The following is a 24,972-nucleotide window of genomic DNA, read 5'->3' on the forward strand; positions in this document are numbered from 1 at the left end:
GCCGCGAGCAAGCGAGGCGGCTGGGGTTGGTGTGGTGGGGGGGAGACCTGTGTGTGAGGGACGCTCAGGGCTGAGACTGGGGGGTGGGGTGGGGGGACGGGAGTATGTGCCTAGGGGTGGGGGCTACGCTTACAGGGAAACGGGGATGGGGGGGGGTCAACGATCGTTGTCGCCACGCCAGCCGCACCGCTCCAACTAATGTGGGGACGTGAGAGCTTCCTTATATATGGGGCACACTAGGCAGCGGACTTGGGCCCTGCCACACAGCACCTCAGCGGACCCTGGAACCCACACACTGAGAGAGTAGCGGCAAGAATTTAAAAAAGAAGAAGAGGAAGAGAAATAGAAGAAAAGAAGAAGAAGCAGCACCAGCACGCTGCGCTCCCCGGCTCGAGTCTTTCACCCTACCTCCCCGCGTGCCACCCTGAGGTTGTGAGGCCACAGCGCATGAGCCGCAACCGGTCTCCAACTTCAAAGTCCCGCGCAAGATCTCGCGCGATGGGCATTTTCTCTTCCTCTGACGTCACTCTCCATTGACGCACTCTGCTGACTGGCAGAAGGGCGGAGACTCTTGGTAGGACTCTTGAGGGTTCAGTGGGGTTCCAAAATTTGATGATTCCCTTAAGTCCCTGGAAGGTGCCCTCAGGTGATTAGTTGGCTGTGATGCCTGGCATTATGCTTTAGCTGTGTCCTTGGAAAGGGGTTTGGGTTTCAAGGGGATGTGGCATTTTTTTTTCTGTTAGTTCTCTGAGATGCCTCTTCAGAAAATAGCTTGAAAAAAAAATCAATGCGTCTTTCAGCATCAGCTTTGGAGTTGCTTGTGAAAGTGTGGTTGAAAAGGCGACATTTGCAAAGAAAATAACAGCAACACTTCTCTAGCTGACCCTTTTACATTTTTCTGATCATGGTTACACACACACACACACACACACACACACACACACACACACACACACACACACACGGCACATGGTTTTGTTTTTCAACTGCAGCCCAGGCTACCTTCCAACTCGCCTTACAACCAAGGGTGATCTTGAACGTCTGTCCTACTGCCTGAAGCTTCCAAGTGTTGAGATTACAAAGTGTATCATCATGTCTTTTTTTTTTTCTTAAGATTTACTTATTATTATATGTAAGTACACTGTAGCTGTCTTCAGATGAACCAGAAGAGGGCATCAGATCTCATTATGGATGGTTGTGAGCCACCATGTGGTTGCTGGGATTTGAAATCAGGACCTTCGGAAGAGCAGTCGGTGCTCTTAACCACTGAGCCATCTCTCCAGCCCTCATCATGTCTTTATATTTCAGTTTACTAAAGACCCAAGAGACTAGTTAAAAGCCGCTGGGCAGAATAATGGCCAAATCGTTATACAGATTGCAACCGTGGTAATGAGAATGAATCCCGCATAGATTTAACACTTACACTAGCAGTAGGACTGCTGGATAAGGTGTCTTTTAACCCATTACCCTCAACTTTAACGAAAAAAGGAGGCTAGCTTTGAACTTACACTTGCCTGTCCTCTTGGATGCTTGGAATACAGATACTGATCTATGCTCAACTTGCAGATTGACAAGAATAACAAATGTAGCTTCTAATTTGTGTTTATGTGTGTCTGTGGGAGTGAGGGAGGACAGATGCTAGGAAAATAGGAAGGGATGCATGAGAGGGAGAGGATTACTTCACTGAGAAAATGCCCTACAATTACATCTCAATAACAGTATCTGTGCTTTATTAAAAATACCAAAACTCATTATTGAATGGGTCCACACCTAATCATTATGAAAACTTGTAAATTCTTTTCTTTCTTTCTTTCTTTCTTTCTTTCTTTCTTTCTTTCTTTCTTTCTTTCTTTCTTTCCTTTTTTTTTTTTGTTTTGTTTTGTTTTTTCGAGACAGGGTTTCTCTGTGTAACCCTGGCTGTCCTGGAACTCACTTGTAGACCAGGCTGGGCTCGAACTCAGAAATCCGCCTACCTCTGTCTCCCGAGTGCTGGGATTAAAGGCATGCGCCACCACTGCCTGGCTTTTTTACTTTTTATTTTTATTTATTTTTTTTTTTTTGGTTTTTCGAGACAGGGTTAAAACCTGTACATTCTTAATTAAGTTTTGTTAAGATCTGCTGTTCAAATATTCTTCTAGGTGTATATCCACTGCTGATTAATGTTGTAGAGGATATTATATTCTGGTTTTGCACATTTCTACACATGTAACTGTTTACACTCAATGGTGTCATTTTAATTTAGGTCTTGATATCTTTCACAAGTTAGCACTGTGTCTTTTAAATCTTCTAATAAAAAATTGAGAAAGAAAAACATTAAAACAACTGACTTATTCCCTTGATGAAATATCCACTCTATGAAAACAGAGAGTTCCTCTTTTGCTCTTAATGCCTGCGCTGGCTTTCATGGGCATGCCATAGGCTAGTCAGATGAATGGATGTCTTTCTCTTTGCACCATCCTAGTTTCTTAGCGTCTACATCATAAGGTGATTGTGTTTCAATAATTCGATTCATTTCAGGCTTCTGCGGCTATGTCCCTTTCAAAATTCAGTTGCTGAAATTTAATGGCCAATGTGATAGCATTAAGAGGTAAGAGGATGAGTGTTCCTAACACCCACATGGTGGTTTACAACCATTCTTCTGACCTCTGTGGGTACTAGGCATGCATGTGTTGTACATACATACATGAAGGCAAAATACTAATGCTCACAAAATAAACCTTAAAAAGAGGGGAGTCTTAAGTTAGGTGTAGGGGCACAAGTATAATCTCTGCATTTGGGATTCGGGAGCTAGTTGCTGCTACAAAGTGTCTGTAAATCCAGCCTGGGCTGAGTGAGACCCCCATCTTAAAAAATGAAAACACACACACACACACACACACACACACACACAGATCTTTAAGAGTTAATTAGGCCTTGTGAGCTACTCTCTCCTGACAGAGATTAAGATCTTTATAAAAACATATTTCATACAGCATTCCCCCCCCCAGATGAGGATACAATACTTCTCTCTTCTGGTAGATATAGCAACAAGAAACTATCTTGGGAGCAGAGAACATTCCTCCCCAGACAACCACTTCTACTAATGTCTTGACCTTAGACTTCCCAGCCTCTAGAACTCTAAGAAATAAATTTCAATTCTTGAGTTATTCAACCTCATTTATAGTAGCACAAAAACCTACCACATGTTCTATGCTACCAACCCTTATCAAAGTCAATACTGCAGTTATAAGACATCTTTCTTTAACTCTGAGAAAAGGGAAAACTCCTTCCTCTTCGCTCAGAACAAATCTTGATCAGATCTGCATTTAAGTTTAAGGCTCCCATATTAGCATTAATTCAGAAAGTACTAATTCTGAAACTACATTATTCCTGTGGACAGTTACAGTTGTAACACCCATATTTACCATTTTTCCTCTTGGTATAAACTTAAAATATGCTTCGTTTTGAGAGATGATTATATTCCACACAACTTTTGAATTACAGAATGAGAAGCACTGAAAGTGGGCTGTGGGTGTAGCTCAGTGGTGGGGTGCCTGCCTAGCATGTATGAGGTCCTGCATTCAGTCCCCTGTGTTCCTGGATAGCCAAGAAAAAAAGAGTCCGTTTTTCCTGGAACAACCATAACACTGTTATGTTTATGATTCCCTTGATAGATTGTAAACTGTATCATCTCAAGATAAGAAATCAGAAGAAAAATTTGCATGCTCTATAACCTCTTTCCAGGAGTCCATTTAATAAATCCTACAGCCAACCTGTTTTAACCCATTCCCTTTTCACAAGGTATAGAATCACTCAGGGAGCAGCTGAGACACAGAAACAGAAACAGATTGTCTGAATAAAGAGTGAAGTCCTGTGGAGGAAAGAGATTATAAACGCAGCCCAAAGCAGTCCTGAACCACACCCCAAACCTGTTACCCTCCATCTTCTCACCCTTCGTTCTTCTCCAGCACAGCTTTCTGTCACTCTCTTTAAACACACACACAACCCATTTGACTGCATCAGGCTTCCTTTCCTGACCGTCCTTGTAAAGGAGTCAGTAATGACAGGAGGGAACCTCAGAACCAACAACCCAATTAAGCACTATTCCCATTAGCATATCAGAAATTAGACCATCCAAAATTTGTGTGCGTGTGTTGCATGCTTATTTTGATCATACCCACAACTCCTTATTACAGTAACTCTCTTCTGCCCTTCCCCCTACAACTCCCTTCCTATTCCTAACTAACCTTTCAACTTTCATACATTTTTTTTTTTGGTAAAGAAATGAGTTACATTAGGGTAGTTTACAGTAGCGTGGGTCAACTTTTGTTTACAGGAGCACAGGCATCTTGCCATGGCTGCACCACTGAAGAAAGTGTCTCTCTGGCAACCAGCCATTATCTTCATATAAATCCTTTAAGGGGCTTTGCTTTTGTTTTGTTTTGCTTGAGGCAGAGTCCTTACTCTGTAGCCTAGGCTGCCTTCAAACCTGCAGCAATGCTGCTGACTCCGTCTCACACAATTTCTTTCTTTCTTTCTTTCTTTTTTAAAAAAAACTGTATGTATTAGTTTTTAGATTTCCATGAGTATATAGTGTGCATTGAACATCCCCCTCCTCTGCCTTTGTCCTCCCTCCTCTCCCATCAGTCCACTTTGTTCTTCTAGATAATTATACTTCACCTTTCATCCCACAGGGTTCTTGACCACAGTATTCCTTACCACAAAGGCACTTGAGGAATGTTTACTAATGGATTCAAAGCAATAATCTTGAACCTACAATTAGGCTAGAGCTGGGTAACCTGAACTCCAAAGTCATTAGGAACAATAATGAAGTAGAAAACATGAGAGAGAGAGAGAGAGAGAGAGAGAGAGAGAGAGAGAGAGAGAGAGAGGAAAATTCAAAGAGGAACATGAGAAGGGAGGGGAAAAATTCTCAAGGAAGGGGCAAAGGAAGGAAGAAAAAGAATGGGAAATGGAGTAAGTATGACTTGAAAGGCAAAGAAAGAGGACTTGAGGAGGAAGGGAACCAACAGGAGAAAAATGTGTGTGTGTGTGTGTGTGTGTGTGTGTGTGTGTGTGTGAAAGATGGTTGTTGGTGGGGGACAAATAAGAACAAAGTAGAGGAGCTGGAGAGATGGCTCAGTGGTTAAAAGCTCCAGCTGCTCTTCCAGAGGTCCTGAGTTCAATCCCCAGCAACCATGTGGTGGCTCACAACCATCTGTAATGGGATCCGATGCTCTCTTCCGGTGTGTCTGAAGACAGATACAGTGTACTCACATATATAAAATAGATAAATAAATCTTTTAAAAAAGGAAGATATATATATATATATATATATATATATATATATATATATATTAACAAAATGTAATGACTTGGATTCATGAAAATGTCGTAATGAAGCCCATTACTCCATATGCTAAGTTTGAAAGTTAATAAAATAATTAAATCCCAAATTAACTCTACCTGACATTTATTATATAAAGCCATAAATCCACAGTGATGCTAGGTAGATAAATGAGATGGAAGAAAAGCCTTGTGCTTCTTGTGCAGTAACCGTGCACTGACTAGCAGCAGTGGACGGAGAGCTGAAATTGAAAGTTGTTTTGTCAGATCCATTCAGGCAAAAGCTATCAACAGATGCTAAATCTAGGATGGTTTTGACAAGGAGCAAGGTACATTTGGGGACTTATAGTTTCTCCACATAGGGTTTTAGTAGCAAGGTTGTTGATGGAAGAGGAAATGAACAAGCCTAGCAATTAAGTAGTGGAGGAATGAGGCAGCACCTTGACCCAAAATGAAATGAATTGCTGAATTACTCTGTGTGTGTGTGTGTGTGTGTGTGTGTGTGTGCCATCGTGCATTTATGAGAGTCAGAGGACCACTCTCAGCACTTGGTTTGCTCCTGCTACCTTGTAAGAGCTGAGAATCGAACTCAGGTTGTTAGGACTGTGGACAAGCACTTCTGATGGATGAGCTATCTTGACAGCCCACATCTTGAATCTTAAAACAAAAACAAAAAACAGGACCCTAAAAAGATCAGTGTTGGGGTTGAAAAGATGGCACAGAGATTAAATAACACATACTATTCTCCAAGAGAACCAGAGTTCAATTCCAAGCACACTTAAACCTACTCTAACTCCAGTTCCAAGGGCTCAAACACCCTCTTCTGACCTCCAGGGGCACGGTACAAACAGAGAGAGAATTTTAAAATAAAATACTAGAAAAAATGTCATAAAAGGAAAAGAAATTCTGTTCCTAATTAAAGATTCAAAAGACAAGGCAAAATGTATGACTTTAGACTAAATCCTACATTTTAGGGAAATTATGTAAAGAAAAGTATTCAGTAGATTAAAATGGTGTAATAATGAGATGAGTCAGTTACCAAAGTTGACAATTGTGGTTATAGAAGAGAATGTCCTTATTACCCATAATGTAAGTTAGCATAGAACATTACACAGTGGCCAAGGCTGCCCTTGAACTCCTGATCCTTTGGTCTCCATCTTCTCAGTGTTGTATTACAGGAATGTGCTACCACATCTGCTTCTATTTTGTGCAGAGGACTGAACCCAAGGCTGTAAGTGCCTGGCAAAAATTCTACCCACTGAACTACATCCCTACCCCATTAGTGCAAGGACATTCTAAAGCCCATGCCAAACAAGGCAAGCAGTAATGCAGAATGGAGATGGTTCTCAGTGGGAGGTATCCAAATCCAAGCACCCCATTTAGCAAATGGACAGGGTTTTTTTTTTTTTTTAAAGATTTACTTTAAATCATGTGTATGTGTATCTGTCCGCGTGTGGGTATGTGCTTGTGAATTCTGCAGCTTCAGAGGCCAGAAGAGTGAGAGAATCCACGGAGCTGGAGTTGCAGGGGCAGTTTGTGTGGTAGAAACCCCATCCGCAGCAGGAACAGCAAGTGCACTTAACCTATAGATCATCTCTCCAGTTCTATCCACGGATTTTTTTTTTTTTTTTTTGAGATAGGGTTTCTCTGTGTAGCCCTGGCTGTCCTGGTACTCACTCTGTAGACCAGGCTGGCCTCAGACTCAGAAATCCGCCTGCCTCTCCCTCTCAAGTGCAGGGATTAAAGACGTGCACCACCACTAACTGGCCACAGATTTTTTAAAAGTATTTATTTAGCGAGTTTGTGCCCATATTTGCCCACATGACGCACTTGACTTAAACTCAGAGGACATCTTGCGTGAGTCAGTTCTCTGCTTCCACCACCTGGATCAAACCCAGGTCATCAGGCTTGGCCGCTGGTACTTTTTCCTACTGAGCCAGCTTGTTGACCCTAAAGGCCCGATACTTTGTTGTTTTCAATTAGCTCTGTGAAGGATTTGCTGGTATTCTTTTCTCAAGAAGCCCCACCCCCAACCCTCCCGGGTTTACTGAGACGGATCTGGATGTGTAACCCAGGTTGGTATTGGACTTACTGTGTTTGGTTAGATAAGACATCCTCTTCCCGACGCTTTCTGAATGCTGAGATTATAGGAATTTGACACCTGGTTTAGGATTTTATTGCTTTTACCACTGGAAACGGAACCCTAGTGCTTCGAACTCAGTATTTGACTTTCTCTTTTTTTCTTTTTTGGGGGGTGGGGGTGGGTGGCTGGGGGTGAAAGTACGTGTAGGGGTGAAATGCCAGAGCACGTGTGGGAAGGTCAGAGAGCAACTTGCAAGAAATCAGTTCTCGCTTTCCCCCATGTGGGTCCTGGGGATCGAACTCAAATAGTTAGGCTTGGCGGTAGGCGCCTTACCGTATTACCAGGCCGCCCGCGGTTTTCTTAGCACAACTCTCCCGCTATTCCAACAGAGTAAGGATCCTGCATTTCCCCACACCTTCACAGTATCAGCCTTCAGCGAGTCATAAGCGAGTATAGTCTCACTCTGCTGCCCCCTAGTGTGTGAGTTGCGTAGAGGTTGGTCAGTTTTATTCGCTCTGATAGCCAAGCAAAGGCTTCTAGGTTTCCTTTCTTCATCATTTGGTCTTGAGGTAAATGAAGCTGAGGTAAGCAAGCCCCAATTCACTCACAGGCAGATTTCTGAAAAGTGACCACTCTCCCTTTTACCTATTGCAATGCCCGGGAGGATGGGAGGCATCCCTGAGTGACCCAAGGCTTAGTATCTACAGAATGTCTTTCAACTCATGAAATTGGGAAAATCTTCACATCACAGGAGTAAATAAGAGAAGTAGCACAGAGCTGTTTTTGTTCTTGTTCTGTGGAATGCCGTTTTCTGTCTTTACCCTCCCTCTACTGTCGAACACTCGTTCAACCTGTGCTAATTAAAGGGAAAGCCGAGGACTTCCTGCTAATACCACCCAGTCCCATGGGAATTTCAGGGACAGGAGGAAGAAAGGCACGAGGAAGGGGCATGCCAGTCCACTGAGGAAGACTTGGCAGGCTCCTGGCAGCTCTCTGAGCCTCCCAATTTATCCACTTGGGAGGTGGCCACCCATTCCTAAAGCAAATTGTTGTGACCCATGCCACCAACTGATGGGAGCAGATCATGGAGTCACTGAGCATTTCTTTGAATTTTATTGAAAATTGACATGGACATTAGAAAGATAATGAGCTAAACAGTGCTGGTTCCGGGATGTATCTTTTGGAGAATGGAAGCCCCGGAGGAGCAGTGACTGATCACACCTTTTAGCAAAAAGAACCACAGAGAAGAAAGGAAAAACAAACGGAGGTTCTGGAAAACATGCAGAGGCTCTCTCAAGAGACGAGACAGCAGAATGTTGGTGTCTATGGTATGGACAGATAGGAATAGCACACTCACATGGTATTCAGAGAGTAAGTAAAGCCAATGATCTCAAGGCAGATTTACCGCCACCAAAGCTCTCCTCCAAGATACCAAGTTGAATAGAAACCTCTTGCGAAACCTGCAAAGCCCCTTGGAAGTTTGTGTGGAGAAACTTTGTTGTCAATTAAGCTTAAGCCCCTCCCCCCACATGTCTTTCTCTAGCTGAATGGTAATTGTTCCATTTCTCCCCACCTTGCTGGGGTCTGCAGAAAGTCTGTGAATGCTGAAGGTGCAAATGCCACTCAACTTTCTCTTCCATATTCAAAATTCGCTTAATAGTGTCTGAAGACAGTCAACCCATTGAACCAGAGAATCATTTTAAGAAAAACAATGTAACACTCAAAACCTCTGTGAACAGCACTTCCACACCACAGCTGAGGTCTGCCACAGTCACTTAACACCTGGGTGAGTGGTCCTGTTGTTGTCTCTCTGAGGTTACATTTGGTCCATTTCCAGCTCTGATGATTCTTTTCCTGCCTTGTGAGTTTAGGACAAGACAATTCCATGTGAAACACCATGTAAGTCAGAAGAGAGCTTCTTGCCCGGACACAGGGACACATGTACACTTGTTGAGTGTGGTGTATATGTGCGCAGTTGCAGGGGAGGGGGACTGGTTGGTTTCTTGCTTGAGACAGTATGGAGCCCTAACTAACTCTTCTATAATGGCAGTCTTCTCCTTTAGACTTAGTACAGCTGCTGAAGACAAGGTTAAAAAAAGCTGGAGAGAGAGAGAAAGAGAGAGAAAACACGAAGTTAGCCAAAGAGAAAGGACATTCAAAGTGACATGCAAGGGGAGTAGACAGTGGAAGGTAGTACAGATTAACTGCTGAGAAGACAGGAACAGATCACAATGGGCCATCAGCACCGGGAAGTCTGTAGAGAAGGTTTGAAGAACACCACACACAAGTTTAATTGCATCTTGCTTTAATTTAAAAATAAGCACATATTAACAGCCAAACGTGAATGCCAAATTATTTTTAAAAATCCAAACCAGGTGGAGAAAGCAGACTTTTTGGCTTAAAAGAAATGTGTGTGTGTGTGTGTGTGTGTGTGTGTGTGTGCGCACACGCACGTTTCAGGAAGCCATTCCATTCCAGTCTGGAAAAGCACAGACCATTTCTAATTTTTTGTTTCACCAGAAGTTAACAGGGAACTTAGAGTATTTTTTTTAAATAGTAACAAGTGTACTAATTAAAGACTTTCAAGAGAAGACAAACAAAAGTTTGTTTCATTTACAGTGAGAAGAACTTCTCAATGAAATTTACCATCGTCTTTTAATAGGTAACCATTGCTTTTCATATCCACCTGAGTTCCCTGATTACACAGTGCACCAGTGAAATGTCCACTGGCCTGGTCCTGGTTCAGACTTAGAGGATCTGACCTTCTGTTAAGACTTACAGACTTACAGCTAACCGATCATCCAGCACCATGGCAGCTGGCCTGGAGCTTTCTCTTCACCTGTGCCTACCCACCCCATCCTATTTTTCTACGTGAAAACACTCAAGAGTCATCTAACACTGGTTTCTCTGAACATCAAAAAAAGAAAAAAAATCTTGTCTCCAGAAAGATACATAAACACTTGGGTTCCTTGGTAGAAAGGACTGGGAACCCAGAGACAGGAAATTGGAAATTTTGCTTGCCAAGTTATAGCGCTGGGACCTTGGATGAGTTTTCTCTAGTTGTCACTCTCCTCCTACAGCATGGAGTGGGGGATATCAGCCACGCTGGTCAAAAAGCTCCTCACTTTATATACAGTTTTTGCTTGCTTTTAGAAGGTTCTGTAGCTCAAATACTTGTGAAGTATTCTGAGGTCCTCCAGCCTCATGTAGGGAGTTTATAAACAAATGCAAATGAAAGGCCTCATTTGAAAACACAAGTACTTTTTAAGGAAGATGGTCCTTTCTGGCTGGCATCCGGGAAGGTGGGTTAAACCCCCGCTAAGGCAGCTGGATGTGGTGGTGTGTTTGCCTTTAACCCCAGCACTTGGGAAATTCGGCAGGCAAATCTCTGTGAATTTCAGGCCAGCCTGGTCTGCTTTGTGATTTCAAGGCCAGCCAGGGCTACATAGTAAGAACTAGTTTTAAAAACAAACAGAACTCCATGGCTACAAATAAGCGGTCTTTCTCAAGGAGACCCAGACAGCCTTCCCTCAGTTGCCTGACTCTCCTGATCACCGATTGTATCTGAGGTACTTGGAGATTCTGCTTTAGGGCTTTCTGTTCCCGAGGTGGCTGGGTTTGGTTTGGTTTGCCTCTAGGCATAGGGTTTCCTGAAATTCTCCACTTCCAGTTGGTTTTCCCGAAGGACTAGCTCAGGCTTTCACTTTGTCACCTGGTCCTTGTCTCTGGCCACTGGCCAGTACGGATCAAAACCACCTTCTCTTTTGCCAACAAGAAAAGAGAAAGAGATTTGCTTGCTTTTAACAAGTTCTGCTTTGGGCTTAGTGTGAGGTTCAAGTTATTAACTATAATTGTAGGCAATGGCCCCTGCTTTCGTAACACTTCAGAAGGCCTGCACATTTATTTATTGCATTTTTTTTAGAGGTAGTGATCATACAGCCACCTTTATAATAAGATAAAAGAACTCAGGGTCCATGCCAGTGGGACTGGGAGGCAGAAGCAAGTTACAGAACTCAAAAACAAAACCAAAAACAAAATGCTTGAAGTACCAGAGCAGGAGTGGAGAGCCCAGCTGTCTGGCACCATTAAAAAAAAAAAGTTGTCAGTTAAAATAAGAACCTTCGATTAAAAGGCTAAGTGGAGTCCAGTCCAGCTGTAGCGGGGCATACTATTCAGTACACAGCCATGGGTTACTGCAAAGGAAGGGCAGAGAGACGCCATATTAGCCACAGATCATTGCCAGGTCGCCTCTAGCTGTTGCTCTGTCACTAGCCAAACACCAAAAGCCATACTCTGCCTCCTGGCCCTGAAGGTGGAAGGCTCTGTACTTCAAAGGGTTTCCAAAAGCCACAATCAGGTGGGACCCATTATAAAACTTAAGACTACCATATTTTTTAAAATATCAAATCCTTAGACCAAAGTAAATGACCTTTCAAGTGACAATGCCTCTTTTCTTCCCTCCAGCTAATGGGCTCTCCTCTTTTAAGTGGCACTTGTGCAAATGCAGGTTCACCTTAGCATTACATTCATCAGGGAGACTAGAATACTCATCTAGACAACCCCAAGCCTGGATTCTTTGATCAGCTCACTGGGACTATTATTCTTGCTATTCCACTTCATTGGGATGGCAAGAAATGACCAATGGCATGCTGAAACCCCCAAGGAGAATTCTAGAAGCCTATGAATCAAGACTCTAGGCTGGTGATAACATTCCGGTTTATTTTCCCTTCTGTATCTGTGGGGTCCCTAGAATTAGAGAGGGGGAATATACACTATCTGCTCCAGCAATTGTGTTTTGTATAGGAAGGCTTGGTGTGAATAAATGTGTGGCTGACTTTTAACACAGCTTGTGTAAACTGACTATGAGTAAAGGAAATCAAGAAAGGGCTGGGCTAAGATGAGAGAAGAAACAGGCATCACTGGCAATTCTTTAGAACCCATGATAAGGGGCTATGGCTCCTGGCATTAGAGGAGTGGGGGGGGGGGCAATCCCAGTGACCAGGATGCAGTTCTGACCCCTGACTGGTGGATGGAAATTCTTCAAGGAAACAAGTATCAGTTGAATTCTAATGGGGAAGCTGGTACACAAATGTGACAAACAGCGACCTGTAAACATGTGTGAGTCTGGCAGAGATGGATTGAGGAGGTGGGGGAGCATATGGCTGAGGAAACTAGGAGAGGGACTGAGGTATGGAATGTATCTCCAAGCCACGTGATTGCTGGCTTCTTGGTCAGGAACCAGACATCATCATTTGACTCTCGGGCTTCTATAAACATTTGAAGATAGAAAAGGGGAAGGCATGGGGTGTATGCCCCCTAAGCATGTTAAGGGGGGAAATAAAGAGAGGGAGGCCCAGCTCTGTTGCACAGGAAAGGGCGCGTCTACAGGAAGCCCAAACTGAAAATGAAAAGAGAAGGGGGGTTAATGAATGGACGGATGAATGTACCAAAAAAGTCAGAAGGAAATTAAGTCATAACTAATAGATAAAATAGAATAGCTATGTTAGATGGTCTTAAAGTCTTGTGCACTGGCTCCTGGGAAAATGCTTTCTAACATGGATGGCAGTAGTATTATTAAATACTATTCAATAGTAGTGGTATTAAAAAGCAAAATAAAGATCAAATCCCACACAGTTTTAAAAATCTGTTCTTGACAAACAACCTGCCAACACACACACACACACACACACACACACACACACACACACACACACACACACACACACGCATGGATCCAGATAACCTTGTCTATGAATACCAAGTCTCTAGTGACCTTAGGCCACTGGATACAGCAACAGGCTCACTGCCCCCTTGACCTACAGGAAAAGAAGCTGAGGTTTCAACTTTGGCAGTCTTCAGAGCAAGCTTAGCTGGCTAACTGCTACCCCTAAGCCAATACCTGCTTGTCAAGTGGGTTTCAACCAGTGACCTCTAAACCTGAACTATAGAATCCCATCACTGGCTTGTGTTCATGTAGCGGTTTTTATTGTTGTTGTTTTGTTTTGTTTTGTTTTTTGAGACAGGGTTTCTCTGTATAGCCCTGACTGTCCTGGAACTCACTCATGTAGCATTTTGATTTGTCTCCTCCTGGGATTTCATTCCTATGATATAAGTAAAGTCAAGTCATATTGATCCTTATGTCACATATGAAGAGGCTGACATGCCTGTGGTTGTAAAGAAAATATCATTTCATCCAGGATAAACGATACTTACTCAAGACATTTCTATCACTGGGAGAGTGTTGTCTCAGAGAACTTCTTGGCTATGTATCTAAATCCTTGTTTATGAACTGAAGAAAGATTTTTTTTTTAAAATGGTTTAGCTATGATATGTGCTCTAAAGACTCGTGTATTGAAGTCTTCCTTGCCAACTAAGGAGTTTTGAGGAAGGTTTTGAGGAAGGTTCGGAGGGCCCTGCTTTTGAGAGAGGAATCTTGTGAAGGATTCATATGAAGGCATTACTGGAAGGCGGGTCTATTGGAAGAAGTAGATCACCAGAGCAAGCCCTACAATCTTGTCCCTGCCTGATTCCTGGCTTGACATGCAGTGTACAGCTCTGCTCCAGTGTACACCTCCACCAGGATTCTCTGGTAGGACCTTTGCCACATCAATGAGGCCAAGTGACCATGAACAGAACTAAACTTTCCTTCCTTAAGTTGATTCTCTCAGCTATTTTCAGAGACATGGACTCAACAGCCATCCTGTTAAATGAGGGCTATTTGGTGGGAGTGGAGTTAGAAGAGCATGCATATCTGAGAACATGCAATCAATTTTATACAATGAATACACCCACTCTCCTCCATATATAAGTAAGCCTCACTCAGCCTGCATTCCAGATGGCTTTTCTGATCAACTACCCCAAGTGACGGTTGGGCAGGAGGGCACATAACCTTTGTGGCTTTCAGAATCTTGGCCACTAAGGCTCTCTCAGACCAACTGATCCAGAACTGCTTTTGCAGTCTACTACAGAGAAGCTTGCCAAGAAAAGCCAACCAACTTGGGGTTGAAATTGGCCGCGCCAGCCGTTTATTACTTGTCTCTTACTTATAAGGCATGGCTTTAGTTATAATTTCCAGGGTTCATTTTAGGATTGGCTACTAATAAAGACGCACTCAAGGAAATCAAAATGAAATTGTGTACAACAAAATCGGAATGTGCCAAAATTGAATTCACCAGAATACACCTGTCTTGCTCTCATTAAAAATGGTGGAACAAAGAAACTCCATATGATCTGAGCTCCTGTTATGTGTCAGACCATAGCTAGCATCTGGGCTATGGTGGGGGGCAGAGACTTTGGGAATTTAGTCTTCCTAAATAGAAAGCTGCTATTGGATGCCAGTGCCCTAGTAGGGGCTCTAGGGTTTGCTTTTGAACCAGGCAGTAAATCATTTAATTGTTCTTTTAGGATGCATTTGGTTGGCTCCGTTTCCTGGGCTTTCTGTTTCAGAAGCTTGGATGGGCTTCCTTGCCAGGATTTGTTTGGAAGGAGGATGCCTTTGGCAGCTGCCCGAAGTCTGTACTGTAACAGTTGTACCCTTTGGTTTTGTGACTAATAGCAGGCTCTCCATATAAACCACTGTATGGCCTAGTCAGGGGACATCTTCTCAATGCTTTTGTCCCCAATCCAAACAAACAAACAAACAAATAAACCAAGTAAGGCAGTTCATGAGACTACTGGAGTACATCTGACACCAACTAGACATTTTGTATTAGCAAATTATTGTTGATTTTGTAGGTGCGACAATGGTGACTGATTTTAAGCATCATTATCTCTTAGAAATATGTACTATGTATATTACACATGAATTGAGACAGTTTTTGCCTTACTTATAATCCAGCATGTCTGAGGTAATTGCAGAATCTGACTTAGCTGTATGTCAATGATTCTTTGATGACTGAGCTTCAGGAATATGGGGCTGAATTGTGTACTATTATCTCTTCTCTTAGCCATTTTTGAAAGTTTCCATGGTAGAGTTTTAAAAATAAATCAATCTAAGTGTGTTGCTCAAAGCATTTACATTCAATTTCCCTTCACTACCTGATTTTGGTAGAGTAGATAAAAGGTGCTTAACCACTGCTTTCATCCATCCTATGACGACTGTTTTCACTCTCTGTAAAAGTTGTGATGGCAGGGACCAATTCTATTTACTTCTGTAGACACAACCATTAGCCCTCAGAGATCCTTACTAAGAATTCCTTGTTTTATCTCTTTAACAGAGGTTTCCATGATGCTTGTACTTACAGAATTACATTTTAAATGTTTTATATGTGTGTGTGTGTGTGTGTGTGTGTGTGTGTGTAGGTTTCCACAAAGGCCAAAAGAAGTTGTCAGATACCCTGGGGCTAAAGTTACTGGCAGTTGTGGGCTGCCTAATATATGGGTGCTAGGAACCAAACTTTGCTCGTTTGGAAAAACAGTTAAGTGTCCTTAACCACCCCGAGCTACTTCTCCAGACCCACAATTAAATTTTTAAAAATTAACTTATTATTACTGTTTGTGGGCACACATGCCATGGTGTAGTGTGATCAGAGGACAACTTTTGGAGTTGGTTCTCTCCTTCCACTATTATACGGGTTCTAGAGATTGAACTAGACTGCTAGGCTTAAATGGATTTCTGTGAAAGGTGCCGCCACTGAAGCCTGCTGAGCCATCTCACTAGCCCTCACAGAACCAAACTTAACGCTTTCCTGTAGTATCCGAGGTCTCTTCCTTGTTTTCTACTTTGCTTATATTTGTAGGGTAGGGCATATAAACAAAAGAAATTGGAGAAGTTGAACTCCTCAGATAAGGACTAGAGGGAGACATTTCTCCTGGCGCATTCCTAAACTTGGGGTGTGATATGGGTCAAGACTAATTGTGACATTGCCAGTAGGTACTGTGAACCCAGCAGTCTCCTACTTCATCACAATTCATTTTGAAAGTCATGATTATGACTCTTCATGAAAAAGAAAATCTGGACTGAAACCTTACATGTTGGTCATATGATTTGCCTACCTATGCTACACAGTTGTTCTAGCAGCAAAACCACACACATAACACACACACACACACACACACACACACACACACACACACACACTTCCAATCAGACAGGCAGGCAAGCATTTCACTTAAAACCACAGTCAGATAACATCTTCATACTGTAAGTCTCAGGAGGAAATTAGCAGGTCTGATGAAGTCATTTCTTTTATGGTTAGCTATGAGTGCTGCAAGTGTGGGGTTTTGGGAGGTATGTTGTAGAAGCCACTGCCAGTATTATTTAGAGTTAATAAAGCTTACCAGGACCCTGGGTGTCATGCAGCATGCAGCAAACAGCAGAGTTAACTGTAAAACAGTAAGAACTGATGAAGATGGATGGAGCATGAGGAGAAATCCAATATTATGAATTAATACCAATAACGAAATGTTAGCAATCTAAGGCGATTAGGAGAAACAGAAAAGGGAACAGGTGAGGGTGGCTTGGTAGACACCCCTGAAACAGTGGTATTCTTTCTTAATCTCCTTAGGGGTATCCAGAGGAAATACTGAATCTGGAACTTGATCAGATTCAACCACAATCTGTGTAAAATACATTTCTACCACAATCTCTACCCTCCCCAAATAATCATCAGCAAAAGCACTATGGGAGCAGGGTAGCAGAAATTTAGTGACATCTTTTAGAAGGTAACAAATTGCTTATAGAGATGCATAAGGTGTCCAGACCTATGTCCATCAGAGCATGGATGGCGACAGGCTATTGTGCTAGCTCTGATTGCTAGTGTAAGGTGCCACATTCCAACAAGGTTTTCTCCCATCTTGGAACTGGAAAAGGACAGTCACCAACTCCAGATATTTCTGGTCTTTTAAAGAGGAATCTAGGGCCAGGGGTGCCAAGTGGTAGAGCTCAGGGCTCCACCCATATCACTCCCAAAAGGAATGTATGAATTATTTTCTGCTAGTATAACTGATATATTATCACTGATAAGTTAATAGATGGTGGATCCAAAGAGGTTTTACATCTGACTAGTTGAACTTTAGTAGCAAAAACAAACAAACAAACAAACAAACAAACAACCCCAAAACCAAAACCAAAAACAACCCCCCCAAACCCCCAAACCAACCAACCAACCAAAAAAACCCGCAAAAACACCCAGAACAACAACAACAAAAACAAGTCATTGATATGTAAGGATTTTGTTTGTTTGTTCGGTTGGTTGGTTGGGTTTTAGTTTTTGAGACAGTCCTGGCTGTTGTGGAACTCACTTTGTAGATAGACCATGTTGGCCACCACCACCCAGCAATATAAAGTTTTAAGATTCTCTTCTGGGAAAAAAATTCTCTGGACCAAGTTGGTGAAAATGTTCAAATTACATACTAGGTAGTCAATCTGGACAATACGATGGCAAAACCCAGTGCTTTGAATTGGTAAGTAGTTTGTATTCATGGTGTGATTCCTAAGTAAGAATCCCAGGATGGATGGAGGCAAAAAGACTGTTCTTTCTTCTGGGAAGCATCCAGTGACTGACTCAGAGTAGTGGCCCAAAATAGAAGGTCATGACCATGGGTATCCTGGGACCTTAAGAATCCTTTAGAAAGGCTATTGTTGAACACTCTGTCTTGGAGTTCCCTTGAACCTACTACACAAACAACCGTGGAGCACAAGGAAACCTCTGGATATTTTCTTGCCAGAAACATTTTTCTCTTTTCTGGCTCTGAAATGAGGAGTGGGTAATTTATGCAAGCAGAGACTGGGTGGTGATGGGGTAGGGCAGAACTATCAACTTACCGAACATTTAGAGAAACAAAATTCTTTAGAACCATCCCCCGAGCTTGAAAATGGGCCACGAAGAGGATACTGGAATCTGAAGACTCCCCTCTAGGTTCTTAGTACCCCAGGGTGGGCATAACTAAGCAGCCAGCATGAAGAGGTATAGCAAAGGAATGGGAGATGGGACACAAGGTGCAGCCTTTCAGTGGTAGCATTTACCTTCCACAGGCTGTATCTTTTGATAACCGAGGCAGAGTAAGAGTTAGATTATAGGCTCCTCTAGTCAGATTTGGGAGGAGCAAGCAGATCTGTAAGCTGCATGATATTGAACATCTACAGCAGTGTTTTTCAACCTTCTTCCTGCTTCAACCCTTAAATACAGTTCCTCACATTGTGGTGACCCCCAACCATAACATTGGTTGCTTATTCAGAACTGTAGTTTTGCTACTGTTATGAATCATAATGTAAATATTGGGTATGCAGGCTATCTGATATGTGACCCCCTGTGCAAAGATTGCTTGGGGTCTCAGCCCTCAGGTTGAGAATCACTGTTCTAGGGTCTGGGGATGATGCCGGTCTGCCCATCGTCTTTGTTGCTCTCCTACTTCTCCTATCCCTCTACATCTCTCCTGGTTTGTTTCCTACTTCCTAGCCCCTCTTCCCTTACCATTTGCCAGGCGTTTGCAGAGCTTCCCTAGCTGGGACGAACAGAAAAGCTACACTTTGGGGACCACTACTTTCCTTCTCATAGCAACTCCAACTTGGGTGCTACAAGGACAATGGATGCTATCTGAGTGTAACTGCCAGCCTGCAGTTCACACCTGCTGGCCAATCCCCATGGCCTCTAGGTGCTGTGTAGTGGATGGAGGAGGAAGGGATGAATAGGAAAAGAAAGAGCTCTCTCTCTCTCTCTCTCTCTCTCTCTCTCACACACACACACACACACACACACACACACACACACACACACTAGCAGCCTGCTACTTACTTCTTCTTCTCTTTGTCCCTTTTCAGAGTCTGTGAGCCCCCAGCCTGCGAGCCCTGAGACTGGAGCAGCTCAGCCGCCGCCTTTCTCTGCTTGAAGGCGTTCATTTCCTCATCCAGACATTTCTTCTTATCCTCCAGCTTCTTTTTCTCTTCCTGATGCAGCTTCTTCAGACGGTCAAATTTCTCATGCAGCTGGCAGAGGGCCACAAGGAGGTTAGAGAGAGTCCCTCTGCAGCAGTGGGCAGTCCCCAGCCCAGCTATGACCAGAGTCTCTGCCGTTTGAGGGCTTAGATTACAGGTATACAATGCCTTAGCTTATAACACTGTTGAAGTTGGTTTTGCTATTATGTTCATTTTATGAGAAAACCAAAAGTCTCATAAATGAAGGCATTTGTCTAAGGTCAACCCAGTCTTTAGAGGACTATATAATGGGATCATCCATATGTAAAGATCTCCTGAATAAGCATATCTTAGGGTCCACCTATATCTGCCCCTCAAGGCTGGGATTACTGGCATGTGCAACCATGCCTGGCTCTTTATGTGGGTGTTGGAGATCTGAACTCAAGTTGTCACTCTTATTCACTGAGGCATCTCTCCATGGATCATGGTAAAAACATGAGCCATAGCAAAGCTGGCCAAAGGAATACTTGTCCTTGAACACAGAGACAAGAAAGGATCCATAAAATTGGATGAGTATTATTGAGACGTCAGTCTTTTCAAACAATTTTAAAAAGATTTATTTATTTTACTTGTATGTGTCCCCCCCCCGTGTATGTGTGTGTATGTGTGTACTACCCGTGTGCCTTGTACCCTCAGAGGTCACAAGAAGGCATCAAATCTCCTGGAACTGGAGTTAAGGATGTGTTAAGTTGTGAGTCACCATACATGGAGCTGGGATCTAAACCCTGGTCATCTGCAAGAGCAACAAACGCTCTTAACTGCTAAGCCATCTCTACAGACCTGAGACCTCTGTCTTAACCAGAGGCAAGGAAGGCACAAATGACAAGTGACACAGGCAGTCACACTACTAGAATGCAGAAAATAACCTTAATAAATATGCCAATCATAATTCTTCTTTCTCCTGGGGATTCAGGAGGAAATGTTGCACTCTGTAGCATTTTCGGTGCACACTACAGGTCAGTTGTCTAGGTGCTGTGGGCATTTGGGACTGGTGCCTAGTAAGGTCTGGCAATGGACGAGTTTGCTGTCTAAACCAGCTTCTCCTAATCACTTAAGGGGAGCATCAATTGCTTTAAGTGAGCTTTACTTCATTGCAACTTTTATTCATTTTTCTTTAAGATTCCCATACCGCTCTTCCTAAAGGTAGTGGGTAACATTTTTCTTCTTAAAGTGAAACTGAAATAAAACCAATACCTTTGCCACAAGCTTTAGTGATAACCTTGGAGAGTCAAAGGAAATCAAAGGTTAACAGATTTGGGGATTAATTATATCCCCTGTTTATGTTTTTGAGGGGAGTGATGACTAATTTTGACTGTCAACTTGATGGGTGATTTATAATCACCATGGAAACTAGCTTCTGATGTCTACAAAGGAGTATCTAGATTGGGCTAACTAAGGTGGAAAGACACAGCTTGAAAGTCGGTGGGGTCTATGGGCTGGGGTCTTGAGCTGAATTAAAAGGAAAAAATGATCTGAGTATTGACAGTCTCTCCCCCCTCCATGTCCTCCCACAAAGTCACATTATGCTTGTGTTACCACAATGAATTGTGAGCCAAAGCAAGCATCTTTAAGTTGTTTTTCCTCAGGTAGGTCTTTATCACAAGACCAAAGAAGCAACTAGAGCCCAGAAAGGAAACACTGGCTAATATTTTTAAACTGAACCTTAGGGCAATTACTCTGGCATCAGGGGGTGAACTGGTACAGGAGCCTTGGAAGCCAAGGCCATTGCTTAAAGGAATAACTGCATATGTTTAATTCTTTCTTAAAGAACTTATTACTATTATGGGATAGAGTGGTGGCTCGATGGTTAAAAGCACTTTATGCTTTTCTAGAAGAATTGGTTTGGATCTCCAGCACCTACTTGGCAATCTACTATCATCTGCAACTCCAGTTCTGGAGGATCAATGCAATGCCCTCTTATAGATAAACATATAAAGTGACTGACTGATTTCTTTGTCTGATTTAATAATTCTATACCATAAACACTAAAGTTACATGTCATACTCCATAAATATATGCAATTATTATTTGTCACTTAATAAAAAAGTATTTTGGGGCACTGTAATGCAGGCTTGCAATCCTAAGACTCACGGGGCTCAAGTGAGAGTATAGAAACCTTGCTTCAAAACCTAAATTAATTAATTCAAATGGAAAGAAATGCTCACCTGCAGCTAGTGGCTACCATGTTGGATGGCAATGGCTGTAAATAATGGACAGAATGAGAAAATGTCCCATCCTTAGGAAATAAAGGTCAAGAAGACACAGATGTCATCAGATTCCCTGTCTGTCCAAACTGCACTCGAGTCCTGCCCAAAGCTTACAAGTCCCTCTCCCTTCCAGTAGTTCTGTCTGTCAAGGCTGAGGCCCCTCCTGCCACGCTCAGTCTCTCCTCCCTTGCTACCTGGTCTCCATGGTTACATTTACCTCTTTTTCAGCCTCCTTGAGCTCTGCTTCTTTCTCTTTGACTCTCTGGACAAACATCTGCCTCATCTCCTCTTCTTTCTTCTGGAGCTCCCCTAGGAACTCATTTCTCTTCGCCTCGTATGTCTCCTGTAAACTGGAGATACAGTCAAGTCAATTCCACTCTCCTCGAGATTCCCTCATCCTCTCTTCCCTAATTCTGACAGAGAAATGTAAAGTGAGAAGCACAAAGGGGCAGGGCGGGGCAGGGCGGGGCAGGGTGGGGCGGGACTTCTGGCTTAGTATGCAACAGCCATATTATAGAGTTACTGGAGGGGCCAGAGGAGCTAACTTTCTCTGTCTCTGTCTCTCTTTCTTACAGATGAGGAAACTGTGGCTCATGGAGGAGAGTGAGTCTCTGAAGATTACACACCTAGTTAGAGGCAGAGCTGACAACAGAAGCTGGGTCTCCTGTCTTTTCATTTAAGGCCTCCCTCCCTCCCACTGCCCTGAACTGCCAGGCCCTGGCTCTGAGATGGACCGAACTGATTTACCACTTCACTGAACACTTGGCTGAGATTTTACCTAACACCTATGTGACCAGTGTGAATAGACATGATGCTAGCTGCTCACCCCATGTACTAAAGGAACTTAGGGTGTAATGGGAGATGCTCAGGTCAAGACCACTGCCCCTGACCTGCACTTAATTTTTAAATAGTAAGAGTCAGTGTGGTGAAGGCCAGTGCTCCAAAGACAGAAGAAAGACACAAGTGAAGATTGGTGTTCCTGGGGACATGGCCATACTTGAACAGGCCTGGGGACATCATGTGACCCATAGAAGAGTGAGAGGGGAGGTTCCTGAGTCTGGAAAAAGAAGATAGGGTTTGGGTGCCACATTTAAAAAGTGGACATGTATCTATCCATTAGTCAGAACATGAGAAAGTCCACTTGGCTATTTTAGGAAACGAAATTTCCAGCAATTCAAGTATAAAATGGAAGGCTCTTCATGTTAAAGGCTGGTAGCAAATGGAGAGATTTGGAGCAGTAGTAGGGCTGCAGAATTCTTAGGACTTGGGTGGGTGAAATCAGGGCTGATTCTTGGCAGCTCTTCCTGCTCAGACCTACCTACTTTCTTAAGTGTGTCTTACTTTTTTCGCGAGCACCTTTCCTTGAATTTTAGTGCTTACAAGCTACAATAAACTCTTAATATACTCCCCAAAAGAATCTGATTCAAATTTCTGCCTTGGGCCACTAGCTACATGGCAGAACAGGAATAGCAACAGGAAATGGTGGAAAAGGAGGAGGAGGAGGAAGAAGATGGCAGAGTGCTAGAGCTTCAAATCAGTATCCATAGATACCCGAGTGAAATGTCCAGGGTGCAGTTGCATCAATAGGTTCAGAGCTCAGTGGTAAAATTTTAGCTTTGGATTCATCAGATAGCTTGGTGGTGATTAGAGCTCTGAGAATAAAAGAACCAGAACAAAGAGATGGAAGTGTGAAAGAGCAGAGGCTTGTGGAAGGAATCCCGAGAGAGCACCAACATTTAGAGGAGGAAGCTGAAGAAAATGAGCTTGAAAGCCAGAGCAAGGAGGAATAAGTCAGAAAGGGAGAGGAACAAGGCTGGCCACATTAAAATCAAAGCTAAAAAATCAAGTCACAAGGGAATTGGCCACCAATCCACAACCGCAGGCCTTGGAGAGAATTTTGTAGAGAGCTGGAGGCAGGCAGAAGGCAGATGGTAGTGGGCTGAGGAAGTGAGAGGAGGGAGAGGACCAGGAGCTACAGAACCGTTTCCTTCCTGTCAGAGACAAACCTCTTGACAGGTGAGGAACTGGCCTAAAAAAAGTACTCTGTTAGTGGGGAGCGTTTACAAGCAAGGTGGACAGGAAGGGGTTGGTGGAAGAGGGTGAAGAGGCAGGAACAGGTATTAAGCGGGGAGGAGAGGAAAGGCCAGGACTAAGTGGCCAGGTAGAGGCACACCTCCTTCGGGATGCAGATGGAAGCTGTGGAGGTGAAGGAGAGAAACAGGGGAGATTCCATCAAAGACAAACTCAGTTCCTTCTACTTCAGGAGCTCTGGGGCCCTGACCTGCCTGTCCACAGAGAGCTGGAAAGCAGCCATCCCCAAAGGACTGCTTGTATGGTGTCCTGGGGTCCTTCTGCTATAAACAGATTCTGTGGGATCCCAGGGCCCATTTGAAAGCATTTCCCTCCCACAGATATGCCCCCCCCCCACGGCTTGCTCATGGATGTCTGACATTTCCTGAAAGGAGATAGAGCCACAGTAAAGGGCAACACATGGTAATTCAAAATGCAGGGATAATGACGCATACTGTATATACAGAGCAGATGCTTTCGTTGGTCTATGGCTCCCACCTGCATAATGAAAAGCACTTTAGATTCCGATTTGAGGAAAACACCAGTGATTATTCATCGTCAGTGGTCAAAACAAAACTCACACTGAAATGCTAAGGCCGTGGGGGAAGGGAGAGCACCATGCAAGTCACCAATACAAACCAAGTGACTACTTCTTGGGTTTTTGTTTGTTTGTTTGTTTTGTTTTTTTGTTTTTGTTTTTTGTTTTGTATTTTCCTATCTATTTATTTGGTGTGAGGGATGAACTCAGCTTGCGCATGCTAGGCAAACACTCAACTACCAGATCACATATCACATACCCAGTTCTCCCCTTTCTTCTTCTTTTTTAAATGAATGCTCTTGCTCTGTAGCTATGGTGCAGTACTTGCTAAGTACCCCGGGCTGTCCCCATCTTTCTGCTTAGGCCTCCCCAGGGCTAGGATTCCAGTGCTGTGCCACTCTGCTTGATTTTATTTCCTGTCTGGTTTTGAGACTGGGGAAGATGGGGAAGAACATATTGGGAAGCTGTCTTAAGCAATACGAGAGCCAGATGAAGAAAGTGGGAACAGAGGGCAGTTCCTAACTGCTACCCAGCAGAACAAAGCCCCAGCACAGTCTGTAAGCAGGGCTCACTATAGCAGCTATACATGGGAGGGAGGGGCTAAAGCAGTGAGTGATCAATCAGCAGAGTGGTTTCTCCAGGCCCCCTCCCTTGTCTGTGTTTCTTTTTTTTTTTTAATATTTATTTATTGTATGTAAGTACACTGTTGCTGTCTTCAGACACTCCAGAAGAGGGCGCCAGATTTCATTACAGATGGTTGTGAGCCACCATGTGGTTGCTGGGATTTGAACTCAGGACCTTTGGAAGAGCAGTCAGTGCTCTTAACCACTGAGCC

The 24,972-nt window shown here is 43.3% G+C and overlaps 1 protein-coding gene across 1 annotated transcript in view; it reads right to left on the reverse strand.

The window, feature by feature from the left end:
• Positions 1 to 11,499: 11,499 nt before the first annotated feature.
• Positions 11,500 to 24,972, reverse strand: part of Septin6 (septin 6) — a 70,854-nt gene continuing 57,381 nt past the window's right edge. The window contains exons 7-9 of the mRNA XM_021188190.1: positions 21,747 to 21,879; positions 19,144 to 19,334; positions 11,500 to 11,601 (exon numbers count right to left, since the gene is read on the reverse strand). Of these exons, the coding sequence (XP_021043849.1) occupies positions 11,577 to 11,601; positions 19,144 to 19,334; positions 21,747 to 21,879 (349 nt within the window). The 3' untranslated portion in view covers positions 11,500 to 11,576. The remainder of the gene's footprint in view (positions 11,602 to 19,143; positions 19,335 to 21,746; positions 21,880 to 24,972) is intronic.

Source organism: Mus pahari, chromosome X (genome assembly GCF_900095145.1).
Source record: "Mus pahari chromosome X, PAHARI_EIJ_v1.1, whole genome shotgun sequence".
Classification (NCBI taxonomy): Eukaryota; Metazoa; Chordata; class Mammalia; order Rodentia; family Muridae; genus Mus; species Mus pahari.